This window comes from Papaver somniferum, unplaced genomic scaffold, assembly GCF_003573695.1.
Source record: "Papaver somniferum cultivar HN1 unplaced genomic scaffold, ASM357369v1 unplaced-scaffold_115, whole genome shotgun sequence".
NCBI classification, from domain to species: domain Eukaryota; kingdom Viridiplantae; phylum Streptophyta; class Magnoliopsida; order Ranunculales; family Papaveraceae; genus Papaver; species Papaver somniferum.
The window spans coordinates 308,711-322,067 of record NW_020620492.1 but is presented as its reverse complement, the minus strand read 5'-3'; the positions used below and the strand labels follow the sequence as shown (position 1 = coordinate 322,067).

General features: G+C 36.4%; 1 protein-coding gene across 1 annotated transcript; it reads right to left on the bottom strand.

Annotated features, from left to right (window-relative positions):
- Positions 1 to 72: 72 nt before the first annotated feature.
- On the bottom strand, positions 73 to 2,833 carry LOC113328989 (cation/H(+) antiporter 15-like). The gene is made up of 3 exons (XM_026575968.1): positions 2,500 to 2,833; positions 1,386 to 2,393; positions 73 to 1,280 (listed from the first exon to the last, which is right to left on the bottom strand). The coding sequence occupies exons 1-3, from the start codon at positions 2,653 to 2,655 to the stop codon at positions 204 to 206; spliced, it is 2,241 nt and encodes a 746-aa protein (XP_026431753.1). The 5' UTR covers positions 2,656 to 2,833; the 3' UTR covers positions 73 to 203.
- Positions 2,834 to 13,357: the final 10,524 nt, after the last annotated feature.

Below are 13,357 nucleotides of genomic sequence, written 5' to 3'. Positions count from 1 at the left end.
TAGTTAAATGTCGGGTTTAACTTATTGTTTTCATCTTTGAAGAAAAAATCTATAAGATAAAAAATTGACCTAACTGCAACTTGCGTTGTACATACCTACCTAGAACCATTTACATCCGACGTCAAAATCAAAAGTGCAAACGACTGTACTACATTATGCTCGTCTTGTATCGACAAAGAATTTGTACTAATTTAACTAAAGACCTATTGTTGCATTACCAAAAGAGAAAATCCCCCTTGAAAACTAGATGTCGCAAAAAGATCTCCAACCACACCAAGTTCTTTGTAGACGCACCATTCATCGAGTCCATGCAAAATTGGCGAATCATCTTCATGTCTTCTTCCGACCAATATGAAGTCGTAAGTCTCTTCCAGGGATTTGATTCTACTTGCTGTATCTGCACAATCTGTTAGTGCTTCTTCAATGTACTCAATATTTACGGTGTTCTCGATTGTTTGCCACAACTCATTAATCAATTCGTCATCTTTTTTAGTATTTTTATCATCACGTAATTTTGTATGTGTGAATCTAAAAACCGAGAGCTTTAAGTTGGGATTATCATCGGCCATTCTCATACCATATGCTAATGCTTCTCGATCATCGGGTCCTCCTATGAAAATCATGGCAACACTGTGGCAACTGCTTATGGAAGCATCAACAACAGGTTTCACCCCATCTATGTGGTCAACGAGTATCCCCACTGAGCAAGGTGCCTCATGCAAAACACTTTGGTTGATTGCGCGAAAAGGATGTTCAGCTAACTCACCAAAGGGTATGACCAACAGATGTGTCCTGGTTTCCATTGCTACGTGACACACATCATTATGCATGCCCTCGATCGGTGATACTGCAGTGTAAGCTTGCCCAATTGAGAAGCCTGGGTTCTGTTCTGCAAAGTGATTGAAGGCATTGATAATTTTTTCTGATGTATTACGGCTTTGACTGCGTGTAATTTTCTTTTTCTTTTGTTTATGTCTAACGAGGACGGAAGCTGCGCGTCCAATCAGCTCAACGAGGTGCAAGATATAGATGCACACAGTGCTATCTTTTGTTGGATTAGTTGCTTCAAGGAAGTTGAGGATGCTTGGAACGTTTTCTTGGTTGTAAACACAAGCAAGTATTCGAAGCTCTTCCTTGACAGAAGAGTTCTGAATAGTTTGTCTCTTGTAGCTTGTGTACCTACTCGAAGGATCATAAAAAAATTTCACTATAGGTGTGCATACCATCGTTATCAAAATACTTGTGAGAAGCATGTACGTGTAAGTTGGTTGGTCGATAAACTGCATGGAACCAAAGGTTAATACATTAGAGTGGTATAATTAATTACTATATGCCGGGAAATACCAACCATATCAAGAATTTCAAGTAAGGAAACGACTTATTACCTTCTCTCTATCCATTGAAATACAAAATATGAGGTAAAATATGCCAGCACAGTTTAATATGAGACCGAGCAAGAAGGAGTCTTGAATAGGAAACTGGCAGTAGAGTGAAGACAACATTACTGCAATAATCTTCGAAAAACAAGCAAAGAATATCATAAACTCCACAATTACCCAATTCCTTAACTTGGATTCGAACTTTTGTACTTTATAACCTGCTACAATGTAAATAGTTGGCATGAGCACATAGGTAACGAAGCAGTCGAGCTTTTTTTGAACAGCTATTCCCACAGGAGTCCCAACAGGTACCACCAGTCCAAGCATAAGTGGTCCGAACATCCCGTGTTGCCCAACGAACTCGCTGTAAAATGCAACTCCCAAGACAGTGCTAATGATCACGGAAACATAACCCTCCCTCAATGTTTTTCCTTCTGGAGTTTTTCTATTCATCCACGAAACTACTGGACGTACAATGAATAGGACGAATATCAACAAGGCAAATTTACTTATCACTGAAATTATCAGTAATTTTCGCTTCATTGCCATGAATTCAGCTATTAAGGTGAGTCCAAAAGCGAACCCCCAACTGAACAACCCGGTGATTATCGAAATGGCCAAGGCTAGACGACCTATCTCTGAGTTGAGGAGGTTCATGTCATTGACGGCACAAGCCGTATCATAGAAAGAAGTGGTAGATACCGCCAGTGAAATGAATTTGAGAGAATCGCTCAGTTCATTTTCCATCGTAATGGTTTTCATGATCACGACACTCAGAACTGCATTGACGAGTAGAGGGAAAATGAAAGTAGAAAAGCCTATGATGTAAGTTGTTTTTCTTGCATTCACCACCATATTCATGTCTGTTTTCACTCCAACAAGGAATGAGAAGCACGTCAACGTAATAAATGAAATAAGTTCGACTAAGCCAAGCCATTCTGAATTCTCCGCTATCGCTTGAAAATATTTCGTGCTACCCAAGAATGGACCTATGATCCCTACCGCAATACCAGCCTGAAACAGGCCTCATTCGTGTAAGCAAAAGAGGTAAATTCATATACTAGAATTTGTTTGAATTTTAGCCGATAAAAAAAGAAAAATCAAAACAAGGAATCCTTACAAAGGCTGATGAAACATATTTAATTTGGTCCAAATGACCAAGAAGGACGTTAAAGATTCCCGTGAGCAAAATAGCAATGCCTATCTGCAGTTGTAGAAAAGGAAAGGTAGCATCCTCGAATATTCCTTTACTGTCTTGACACTGAAAACTAACCATCCTGTTTTTCTAACCTTCAATTATCCAGTTGAATAATATATCCTATCGATTTTGTGTGCAGCACGATCACCTGTAGTACTAGCAACTAGGCCCTGACCCTCATGTGTGCATGCACCCAGCTAGACTCATCAAAGTTAAAGCTCTCCATTTTTTTATTGGCTTAGCTGTATTTTCTTGGTTGATTGGATTACAGAGAAAAGGGAAAGAAAGAAGAAGAATTGAGTTGCAAAGAGAGAAAATACAAGATTAGTTTTTGAGAAAATGTTGGAATGGATTTGAATGCTGGGATAAGAAAAATTTGCGGGGTAATGAATTGTTCTAACCATAAATATGTCCCATGCATGCATTTCACTAGTTTGTAGCTTTGACCCAAAGTCTTTTGCATCGGTAATAACTAAAAATAGGCTGGTAATTATTTCAGCAATCAGCAGTCACCCTCCCCTTCTGTATGAGAAAACGAAAACACTCCTAGTACTCTAGAGTGTAGTCCAATACGCGTCATTCAAGCCATTGATCCTATATAGCTTTCGTATGAAATCCACTGTTCTTTGAGTTAGAGTTAAGACTGTGTCTTGCATGGGTTCAAGAGCGTTCAATTCCATGAAAAAGTAATAAGCTTATACTCCAGTAGTTACTAATCAAATGTTGACCCGTTGACCAGTATAAACCTGATTCAGCGGCTTATTTCTTCGTTTTTATGATGCCCGGCAACAAATCCGAGTCACTTACGATTGCATGCAGTCCAGGGCATTCATACTTTTGGATTGCGTGGTCCAACATATGTATTATTTAGTTTAATGCGACATTGTTAGCACGTCCTCATAAGAAGAAGGCAACTGGTTCATTATTTTTCCATTTTGAACAAGACCAGAGGGAAATTTATTCATTAAAAAAAAGAAAAACATAAAATAAGGGGCGGAAGCCGCAGAACCAAACCCCCAAGAGATGAAATAAGCTACAAGAAAAAAGCCAAATGGTTTGTTGGTAGATTTTGCATTCCTTCAAATGCAAATGCGATTACAAATACTCTTTTTTTTATTTTGCCAAAGAACTTTAATTTCTCAAACTGATTTGTTTCCATACAGACATTAAGTAAACATCAACTCGCTCTCTTCCGTATTTTCCTCAGATAGAGTCCATCTCCTTTACCATGGAAAATTTTCAACAAAGACTTGCACAATTATCCGTCGAAGTATTAGAACATGTAACTGCAAACCCTCTGACTGACATCGAGAGTGGCGACGTGAGAGGATCAAAGAACAAAGATTTATCCAAGAAAGGAAGATTAATATTGGCTGTTGCAGCTTTTGTATTCTCAATATCATCTTTGTTCATCATCATAATAAAGCTCACTGGATACCTTCATCATCACGAAAAACTCAAGTAATCTTATCTAAATCAAATCCAGTTTTCATTTCATTATTATATCTCCCCATTCGTGTTGGGCTAAAACCATGCGGAAGCGATTTGCACAGCTACACAGTGATACTCTAAATATTACAAAGAACACTAGGAAAAAAAAGAGACGAGAATTTAACGAAGTTGAATCCTAGGAAAAAATAAGAGATTTATATATTATGGTCGAAGATAACATATAAACTAAACCCTAGAAGAATTTTTTTGGTGTGTTTTTTTTACTTTCTCTAATAGGCTATTTATACTAGTTATTAGGTCTCCTATACATTGAGTTTCCTAAAAACTAGGATCAAATTAGCCGTCTCCAATTGAGTATCCTATAAACCAGGACTCAATGACCGACTACACCCAATGACCGACTTCAAAACAAGCCTAAACTTTAGGACCAAGTATGTGAGTTTAAACAAACTCAAACTCTGTAAGTACTTTATATTTTTTCATTTCATTACATCGGTTGCTCTTAATATGTGTCATGCCAATCATGGACTCACGGGGTTTTGGAATTTCGAGGTGCAGGTACATGTTCGCCATTGACATCATTTCCACAGTATACACAGGTTTTCAAGTTGCACGCAAAATCATCAGTTAACCACCGGAAAATCTCTGTTTGATGAGCGCACCACTGGATTTATCAATTTTTTTTGGAGATCTGGTTAGAAATGGAGACATTGTTGAATGTGAATATCTGGTCTAGTTTTACAAGGGGACTGTTTTTCTTATTTTTGTTTGTTTATGGCTAACTTTGCAGATTATATCATACTTGTTAATATCTGCTGCATCGACGGCAGTTGTCAGTCATGATATCTGGTTATTACAAGCTCCCTCTGTTAAATACTAATACATAAGGAGACTGACGAATCGGGGTATTTTATCTTGAGCAAAGCCAAATTCAGTTTTGTAATTTTCACTTTCTGTGGCATCTCTTATGATGTTTTTGTGAATGTTTTCTTTTTTTTTTTTTTTTGATCGGCATGTTTTCGTGAAATCTTAGGATTTGTTTGTCACCGAACATATAAATGTTGCTCTTTATTTCCATAGATCAAACACTATCCCACACAGTATCTTGTAATCAATAATATCCTCATGGACCATACTTATAATCCCCGCTGGCATAAGATTCCATCAGTTAAGCAATTTCAAAATGATTTTTAGAATTAAAACTAAATAAATCTACTTTTGATGAGACGGATAGTTTATGCTCATGACTTTTAACCAGGGGCGAATCTACACTGTCCTACTGGCCCCCTACATTTTTGGAAAAAAAGAAAACCGAATGTAATTTTCATTAAAAATTGAGTGATTACCTGTCACACAATCTTCAAATTAGTGTTTACACGCAAAGAAAATCAAAATATGTGTTTACACAAATACCTAGGTAATTATGTATTTATAACCAAATACAGGATCGTTCTAGACTTTTAACTATGAAAAGATCGTTGTGTAAACACTATTTTGAAGATTCTTATTTGTCAAAACTAGTCATAAAAATTCAAGGTGACCAAATTTGTGGTACAAAAACCCCACTCAAATGTTGGGATTTATTAGAATTCCATCTTAAACTAAATTGATACAAAAATCTCAAATTTTAAAAAATTGCTACAAAAACCCTAAATTTCAAAATTGGTTTCCTCAAATTTTATAATGAAATCAAAAATTGGTTTCGTCAAATTCTATTGGGTTTCATCAAATTTTATGATGAAACCAAATTGGTTTTTTGTGGATGGATAGTGGCACCTTTGAAGTTATAACTCGCGGGTTGTATAAACACCTATTCCCTTTTTCATTAAAACCTGTGCCCCCACGATTCAAGTACCCGGATTCTTCGCAAACTACCACTACAAAATAGGTGGCTTCTAGGGACGACCATTTTTCCAAAACCGTCCCTAGAGATGGTTATTTGGGACGTTCATGGTCTGACCGTCCCTATAGGTCACGGGATAATTAATTTAAAGCTATTTTTAGGCCGTCTCTAAAAGAAAGTATGATAAAAAAGTATTAGTGACGGTAGAATAGGGGACGGACACAAAACCGTCACAAATGTTTTTTGGGACGGTTTTAGGGCTTCTTGGGACGCTTTTTGGCCGTCCCAAGAGGCCTTCTATTTTGCAGTGTACTAATCCTTATTATGCGGCCATACCCAATTGGCCCAATTCTACGGACTACAAGTTTTTTCTTCCAAAAGCTAGTTAACTACTGAACTGCCTACAATTAAGGATTAGTTGTATATAGAGTTCCTATTTTTTACTGGAAAAAAAAACATAAAGAAAAATGCTACAAACTAATTGTAGTGGTTTTTGTAAAACAAGTAGAAATTTCGTCTTTCAAATCGTTTAATGAGTGCATAGAAAAATCAAACATAACAAATAATGTAGGAACTAGGTGAACATCTAGATCCTAAATCTCAAGTTTATTCAATCAAAAAAATGTTGATGGGCAGTTCTTTTGCGATTTTAATTCATATTTGATACGAAATTCAGAATTGCCATGTTTGCAGCATACCATATTCCTTAAGGCTTCAAAGAGAAAAACTAAGCAAATGAAAGTTGGGGGTTTAGGAATGTGTGGTTGGAGGAATGTGTGTAAGCCGATTAAAGTTGGAGGGTTAGGAACTAGGAATCTTAAAGTCATGAACAGAACTCTTCTGCAAAAATGGTGGTGGAGGCTAGGTAAACAACAAAAAGCTTTGTGGGCTAGGGTTGTAAGGATAAATATGGAATTGTTGGTTGGACATAAAGAAGTTTCGCTTGGGTTGGTTGGAGGAATGTGTGTAAGCCGATAAAGTTGGGGGTTTAGGAATTAGGAATCTTAAAGTCATGAATAGAACTCTTCTGGAAAAATGGTGGTGGAGGCTAGGTAAAGAACAAAAAGCTTTGTGGGCTAGGGTTGTTAAGGATAAATATGGAATTGTTGGTTTTGGGTGGATGACTAAACAACCTAAAGACAAGCATGGCGTGAGTCTATGGCGGAATATCTATTCACTTTGTGAAGATTTTTTCAAGCAATGTCAATTCAAGATCGGCAAAGGGAACAAAATCAGACTTTGGGAGGATAAATGGCATTTAGATGGATCTTTATGTCCTAGGCTCTATCAACTGTCCACTAACAAAAATGTTTCCATCTTGAATGCCCAGCAAACTGTGGAAGAAGGGTTGCATTGGGACTTGGGGTTATTACAAAGAAGACGGTTTTATGATGCTGATATTGAAGAACTGGCTACTCTTATGTCTATGTTGGAGTCTATTTCTCTCGATCCTATGGAAGAAGATCAATTGATATGGTTTGGGGATAAGAAGGGTATTTTCTCGGTCAAAGCCACCGCCATCAACAGTACAATGAACAACTTCCCCAAATGGGCCAAATCTAAAGTTTGGTCAAGAGCTTGGCCACAAAGTGTGGGTTTCTTTCTTTGGCAGGCTTCCCCGAGTAGACTTCCTACTATGAACAATTGAAACCTGTTTTGAGGCATACTCAAATATTTTGAGGCATACATCTGTCTAAGTTCGGCTGACACCCTCAAATAGTTGAGGCATACATTTATCTAAGTTCGGCTGAAAAGTTATCAGCCGAACCTTGAATTATCAGCCGAACCTATGCAAAAACATAGGTTATCAGCCGAATCTTGAGTATGCCTCAAAATATGTTTCGAACAATTTGCATAAAAGAAATTTTGGGCTTGATCAATCAATTCTTTGCAAGCTTTGCAGCAGTTGTGAAGAATCCGTAGACCATATTTTACTACACTATTCCGAGGTGGTTAGAGTTTGGAAGTACTTCTTTGATGAAGCCAAGATACCCTTTTCTATGCCAAGTACTGTTTTGGATTTTCTTACAAGGTGGAAATGTTCTAATTTTCCTGAAACAGGTAAGCAACTTTGGCGAAGGCTTCCGACGGCTGTAATGTGGGGTGTGTGGAAGGGAAGAAATGCTCTCGTTTTCTCGAATAAGGCCTTCAAAATTCAGGATATCATCAAGGAAATTAAATTTAATGCTTTCCATTGGTCTAAAGGTACTGCTTGTTTCAAAGGCATTGACACTTCTCTAGTTATTGCTGGATGGAACCAATGTTTTGTTACTCCTCACTAATGTATTCTTTTCTTTTGAGTTGTTTTAGCCCTTGCCGTCTGTAGAGGTTGTTGTTGTTCTTTTCTTGCCTTTTGGTAGTGGTTGTTTGTATTGTTCTTTTCGTTCTTTAATAAATTTCTTGTTTACCGGTCAAAAAAAAAAACTAAGAATAATGTTTAGAGGTCATTCATTTTTGCATAAGAAGATAAGCGACTAAATTTTTTTACTTTACTTTAATATTTCATTTTTTCTTCGTTAATTACAGTAGAAACTTATAAATTAATGTTCTTGGGACCACCAAAATTTATTAATTAAGCGAGATATTAATTAACCAATAATTAATATCTTATTAACTTATAGATTAATTTATTATCACATAATTATTTAAAATTATTTCAAAGAACCGTTAGGAATCCTTGTCACCAGCTGGACGCCAACAACCTTCTGTATGACAATACCTAATCTGTGAAAAAAGAAATTACACTTCTTGACGCTAACATCAAACCTAGACAAGTGATTGTGCAGTCTCTTCAAAAGGTCCACAAAATCCTCATTATAGAATATTAAATTCTTCAAATTATTCTTCAATCTCCCATTTTGCTTTATTCTAAACTTCGTTCAACATATAACACAAGTTTAAAAAGTTCGAATTAACAGTTAGACGATGATATTGCTCAAAACTTACAAAATTTGATCGAAAAATTCGGTTATCGAGTTCAGTGAATGTTATTAGTCCTCAATATTTGGAAGAAAATGAAGCTACACAACTATTGACTGATGAAGAAATAATAGAAAACGCTATAGGAACTGATAGAGATGGGAAAGAAGATGAAAGTTCTATAATAGATCCCCCTTCATGAAACGAGGATGTTAAAGCGGCAATCACTTTAAATAATTTCTCGCTGGGCTATGAAAAAACAACACCAGAAATTCTTACGATGATAGGAAAAGTTAGAGAATATATTCAATGTAATATTAATTTTAACAGAAAACAGACGACAACTGAATCATTTTTCAAGAAATCTTCATAAAACATTAATTTATTGAATATATATAGTGAATTATTAATTTATTTTGCATATGGGGTCTACATAAGTAATTAAAAATGTGTTATTTTTTATTTTTTGCGAATTATTGATTTGGCACGTTGTCCCCGACTAGAGATCGGTTGAAAATATTATTTAAGAGAAATTATTTTTGTGTTGTTCTAATCGATTAATATTTATATGTGAATGGACCTTACACTTAGTTTGATCAGATTTTGCACTGGTGTTTGATTTAGTTCTTTATTGGCATATATGAAAGATTTTTCCAATAACAGTTCTAGTTATAGCTCTCAAAAATCAGTTGCGTCCCCACTAAATTTTTGTTCTGGATTTGCCACTGCTTTTAACATTGACTTTGCTTCTCGTATTGGAGCACCTTCGAATGCCGAGCATCCCTCAATTACAACTTCGAACTCGGACAAAATACCATTTTGGTTCATCTTACAGCGTTTTGGGTTTTGGATAACTTGGGTCTGACTTTCGTAGCAAAGTCAATAATGAACCCCTTAAATTGGACTAGCCAAATAGTTGTGTTGTCAACTCATCCCTATTCGTGATTCTAAGAAAAGTGAGGAAACTTCATTCTTGCACTCCAAATGGAAGGAAAATTCTACAATTCCTATCAAAACCTTATCAGTTCTTGCTGTCGTCGGTATCTTATTTACGGCAGACGTTTGGTTGACTGTCATGATGTCACCTTAAATGACAATTTCGACCCCAAATTTTCTATAAAATCAAAATGACACAGACAATTTTTCTTTTCCTTTTCTGGCAATATATTGTATGCCTTCCAAAGTTGAACCCATTATGAAATACCACTTTCAAAAGCAACTGTTAGTTTTAACCATTGATTTTCAAAGAGATAAATGGTGGTGTTATACATATCGCATCTTTGGCAACAAATCTGAATCACTTATAATTCCGCACTACAGGTTTTATTTAGTTTAGAGCAGTGCTGTTCCGCACAGCTGCGCGGGACAGCTTGATAAGCAAACAACTACCTGATTGTCCGATCATTTCACAAACCCGTTAAATTGGCATCCATTTAGTTTTCAACTTAAATACAGCTGCCACACTTGGTATTATTAAAAGTAGTTCCTTATCTTATTTAACAAAGAGCAGTTTTGTCCCCCACAGGACAGCTTAATAAGCAAATACGTTCTCAATCGTTGGATGGATTCACAGACCGTTAGATTGAAATTTACTTTAGTCTTGCAATTAAAATACAGTAGGCAAACTTTGCTGATTAAAAATATATCCTTTTGATTTATAAACGTTTTTATTTGTATCCTCTTCTTTTGTTTTTAGCATTCGTGGCTAAACAAAATCTCTGGATTTTGAACCAACGTGTTTAGGATATCCCACCATTTTTCTTTTTTTACTTAATAAAAGGTTAAAATTTTATTGGAAAAGAAAAAAAAGAAAGATGAGAAAAGCCTAGGCGGTACAATCCGGGAGGCTAAAATGTCTGCCCAAAGCAAGGTGACAAGAACCCGAAAACCAAAAGAGAACTAAATCGACAATTTGCATACAAAGTACGCAAGAGTCGGAGCTACGAACAAAAAACAAAGGAATCGCCAGTGCGAAACACAGGGGCTAAAAAGGATATCCCACCTTCATGAGTTAAATCTGCACATAAACTAGCATGGTACCAAATCTTTATATACCAGGTGTTGTTTTGGTGGTAATCAATAAAAACATGCTTTGAGAAAGGATGGAAGTCTTATGTCTACTGAATGTTTCATTTAGATTTAAATACTGAAAATTTGAACAAACAGTACATGAATTGGTCATGGTAGATTGGTAGTAGTGGAGTTATGTTTGGAAGAAGAAGAAGAGAAAAATAGAAAGGGAACAATCGCGGGCAAGGAAAGACCCTTGCCTCCATTATATTTTTGTAATACTTGGTGAACATGCCTTTAAATAGAAGTGTAAACTAGGCTGTGCCAGCACGAGCACAGCCCAGCACAGCCCAATACGGTACATCACGTTAGTTAAATGGGATGTGCTAGGTTTGACTAATGGGCACAGTAGCCCAGCACAGCACGCGACACGGATTAGCACGTGGCCCAGCCCAGCACAACATGTTAAGAAAACACGTCATAGCATGCACAAATACAAAACATAACAAGGTATAATACATCAGATTTTGTGTATATTTTACAAAAGAGTTACTATTCTATCTAGTTTTTGACCTTTTATACCGATTTATTTTTATAACAACACATATAATAATATTTGGAAATATCGTTGTTATAATGTCATTACCCATATATACTTGACTAGAACATTAATTCACATATTGTCTATTTAGATATTGTGATAATGTCCGACTAAATGTATACCATTAAGTGACCTCAAATTATTTATAGCACGTGTGCCAGCACGACACAGCACGGCACGTGCTGTGCCTGTGGGATGTGTTGTGCCTAGCTTTTTACTAATAAAGCACAACACGATACAACACGTTTAAATTGTTGGCACAACCCAGCACGGCGCGTGGCACGTGAAGCACGCGACTTAGTGTGCCGAGATAATGCCGGGGAGGCACGTTTTACACCTCTACCTTTAAATGCTGACCCACGTAGAACATGATGAGAATGTTATCATCGGACATATAATTAGGCCAAGTCATGGACAAAAATCATTTTCTTTGAGAATATTGGTGATTGATTTTTCTTGTTTTTGCTCGGTCTTGATAGGAAGTTAAGAGGACCTGATCGCCTGAGAAATGCTCATTCCCGCACCACATTATTAGGGACAAACCGATTCAACAGTCAAGCCCCATGCGAGAAAAATATCGAATAGGGTGCCAAACCAATTAGGGACAAACCAATTCAACGGTCTTCGTTGACTTTGGCTTTCCTTCTTCTTTGTCTACTGCTTCCTCCTTTCACGAAGTATCTCTTCGTTGGCTTTAGCTTTGGCTCTGGCCTTCCTTCTTCGTTGGCTTTGGCTTTGGCCTTCCACGAAGTAGCTTCAAGTCCCACAAAAGTCCCACAAAATAGCTTTTAAGTCACGAAATAGCTTTAAGTTCCACGGAATAGCTTTAGGTGCACCAAGTAGCTTTCATCCCACTAGGTATGTTATCAGCATCCACGAAGTAGCTTCTCAGCATTCCATGAGGTAGCTTTGTCATGAACTCAATCACACGAATCTGATTCTTGGGCGTATTTTTCCGACCAGCTAACTAAACTCTTCCTTCGTGTTAAAGACGAGAACGGGTTCCTGTTATGCTTCGTTTTAGTGCGTATGAAACTTCCAGATCTGAATAGTTGAACGGAAGATTAAATAGATTAAGGAAGAGATTTTTTCTTTTGAGACTAAATTGTTGATGATATCTCTGTTGAATTTTTCTCCGGTGGAAGATTTCTCCGGATCTGCGCCTACTCCTTTGCATCATTTCCTTATCTCCTTGAACTGTTGATCCGTTTTTTGTAATGAAGATTCAAGTTGTTGACTGAGACCTCCATTTTTGCTCTCAAACTCGTTACCCTCCCCTCCATGTTTCTATCACTAAAATGTAACTACGGGAAATCCATAATTACACCCAAATGTTGTATTCATTGTTCTTGACTCATTTCAATTTCTAACACATATAACAATTCCTTGATCTAGTTTCTTTAGACACTAAATGATCATTGGAAGTGCTAAAAATATAAAAAGAGACACACAATTTTTACATGGTTCGATCCATAAAAGGGATCTAAATCCATGATCTTCACTATAATATTTTGGGGTTTACATGAGACTCCATTAATGAGTTTTTGAACTCTAGATCTAGTTTTCGGAAGAAGAAAATAAGGAAAAAAATAAAATCTCATCCCTTTGTCTTTCTTAAATATTTTCTTAATTACTAAAGAGTAGAAATGAATTTACCAAAATGTACTTTACTTACAAATTAAGGAAACTTAACTAAAATACTATGTAAACTATCCTAGTAACCTTATACTACTTCGGCCTTCATTTTGCGCCATTAGCAGAGTGTGATTTTTGGAATCTACATATCTAATTCGTATCACTTTGTTTATTTCTATTTCGAACCTATATTCGATTTTGGTTCATTTCTCCTTAATCTAATAATTTCACTGAATAATTTTAGATTTGACCTCGAAAGCAAAGTCAATGGATAAACTCTCCACGACGCAGTCAAACAATTGAGTTGTCAACATCTAATT

What these genes read in the sequence shown, in the direction of transcription:
- LOC113328989 (XM_026575968.1), bottom strand. Translation starts at nt 2,655, where the DNA reads ATGGTTAGTTTTCAGTGTCAAGACAGTAAAGGAATATTCGAGGATGCT. An exon ending in AATATGTTTCATCAGCCTTT is followed by an intron (nt 2,394 to 2,499) that starts GTAAGGATTCCT and finishes GGCCTGTTTCAG; the next exon opens with GCTGGTATTGCGGTAGGGAT. An exon ending in TTTCAATGGATAGAGAGAAG is followed by an intron (nt 1,281 to 1,385) that starts GTAATAAGTCGT and finishes GGTTCCATGCAG; the next exon opens with TTTATCGACCAACCAACTTA.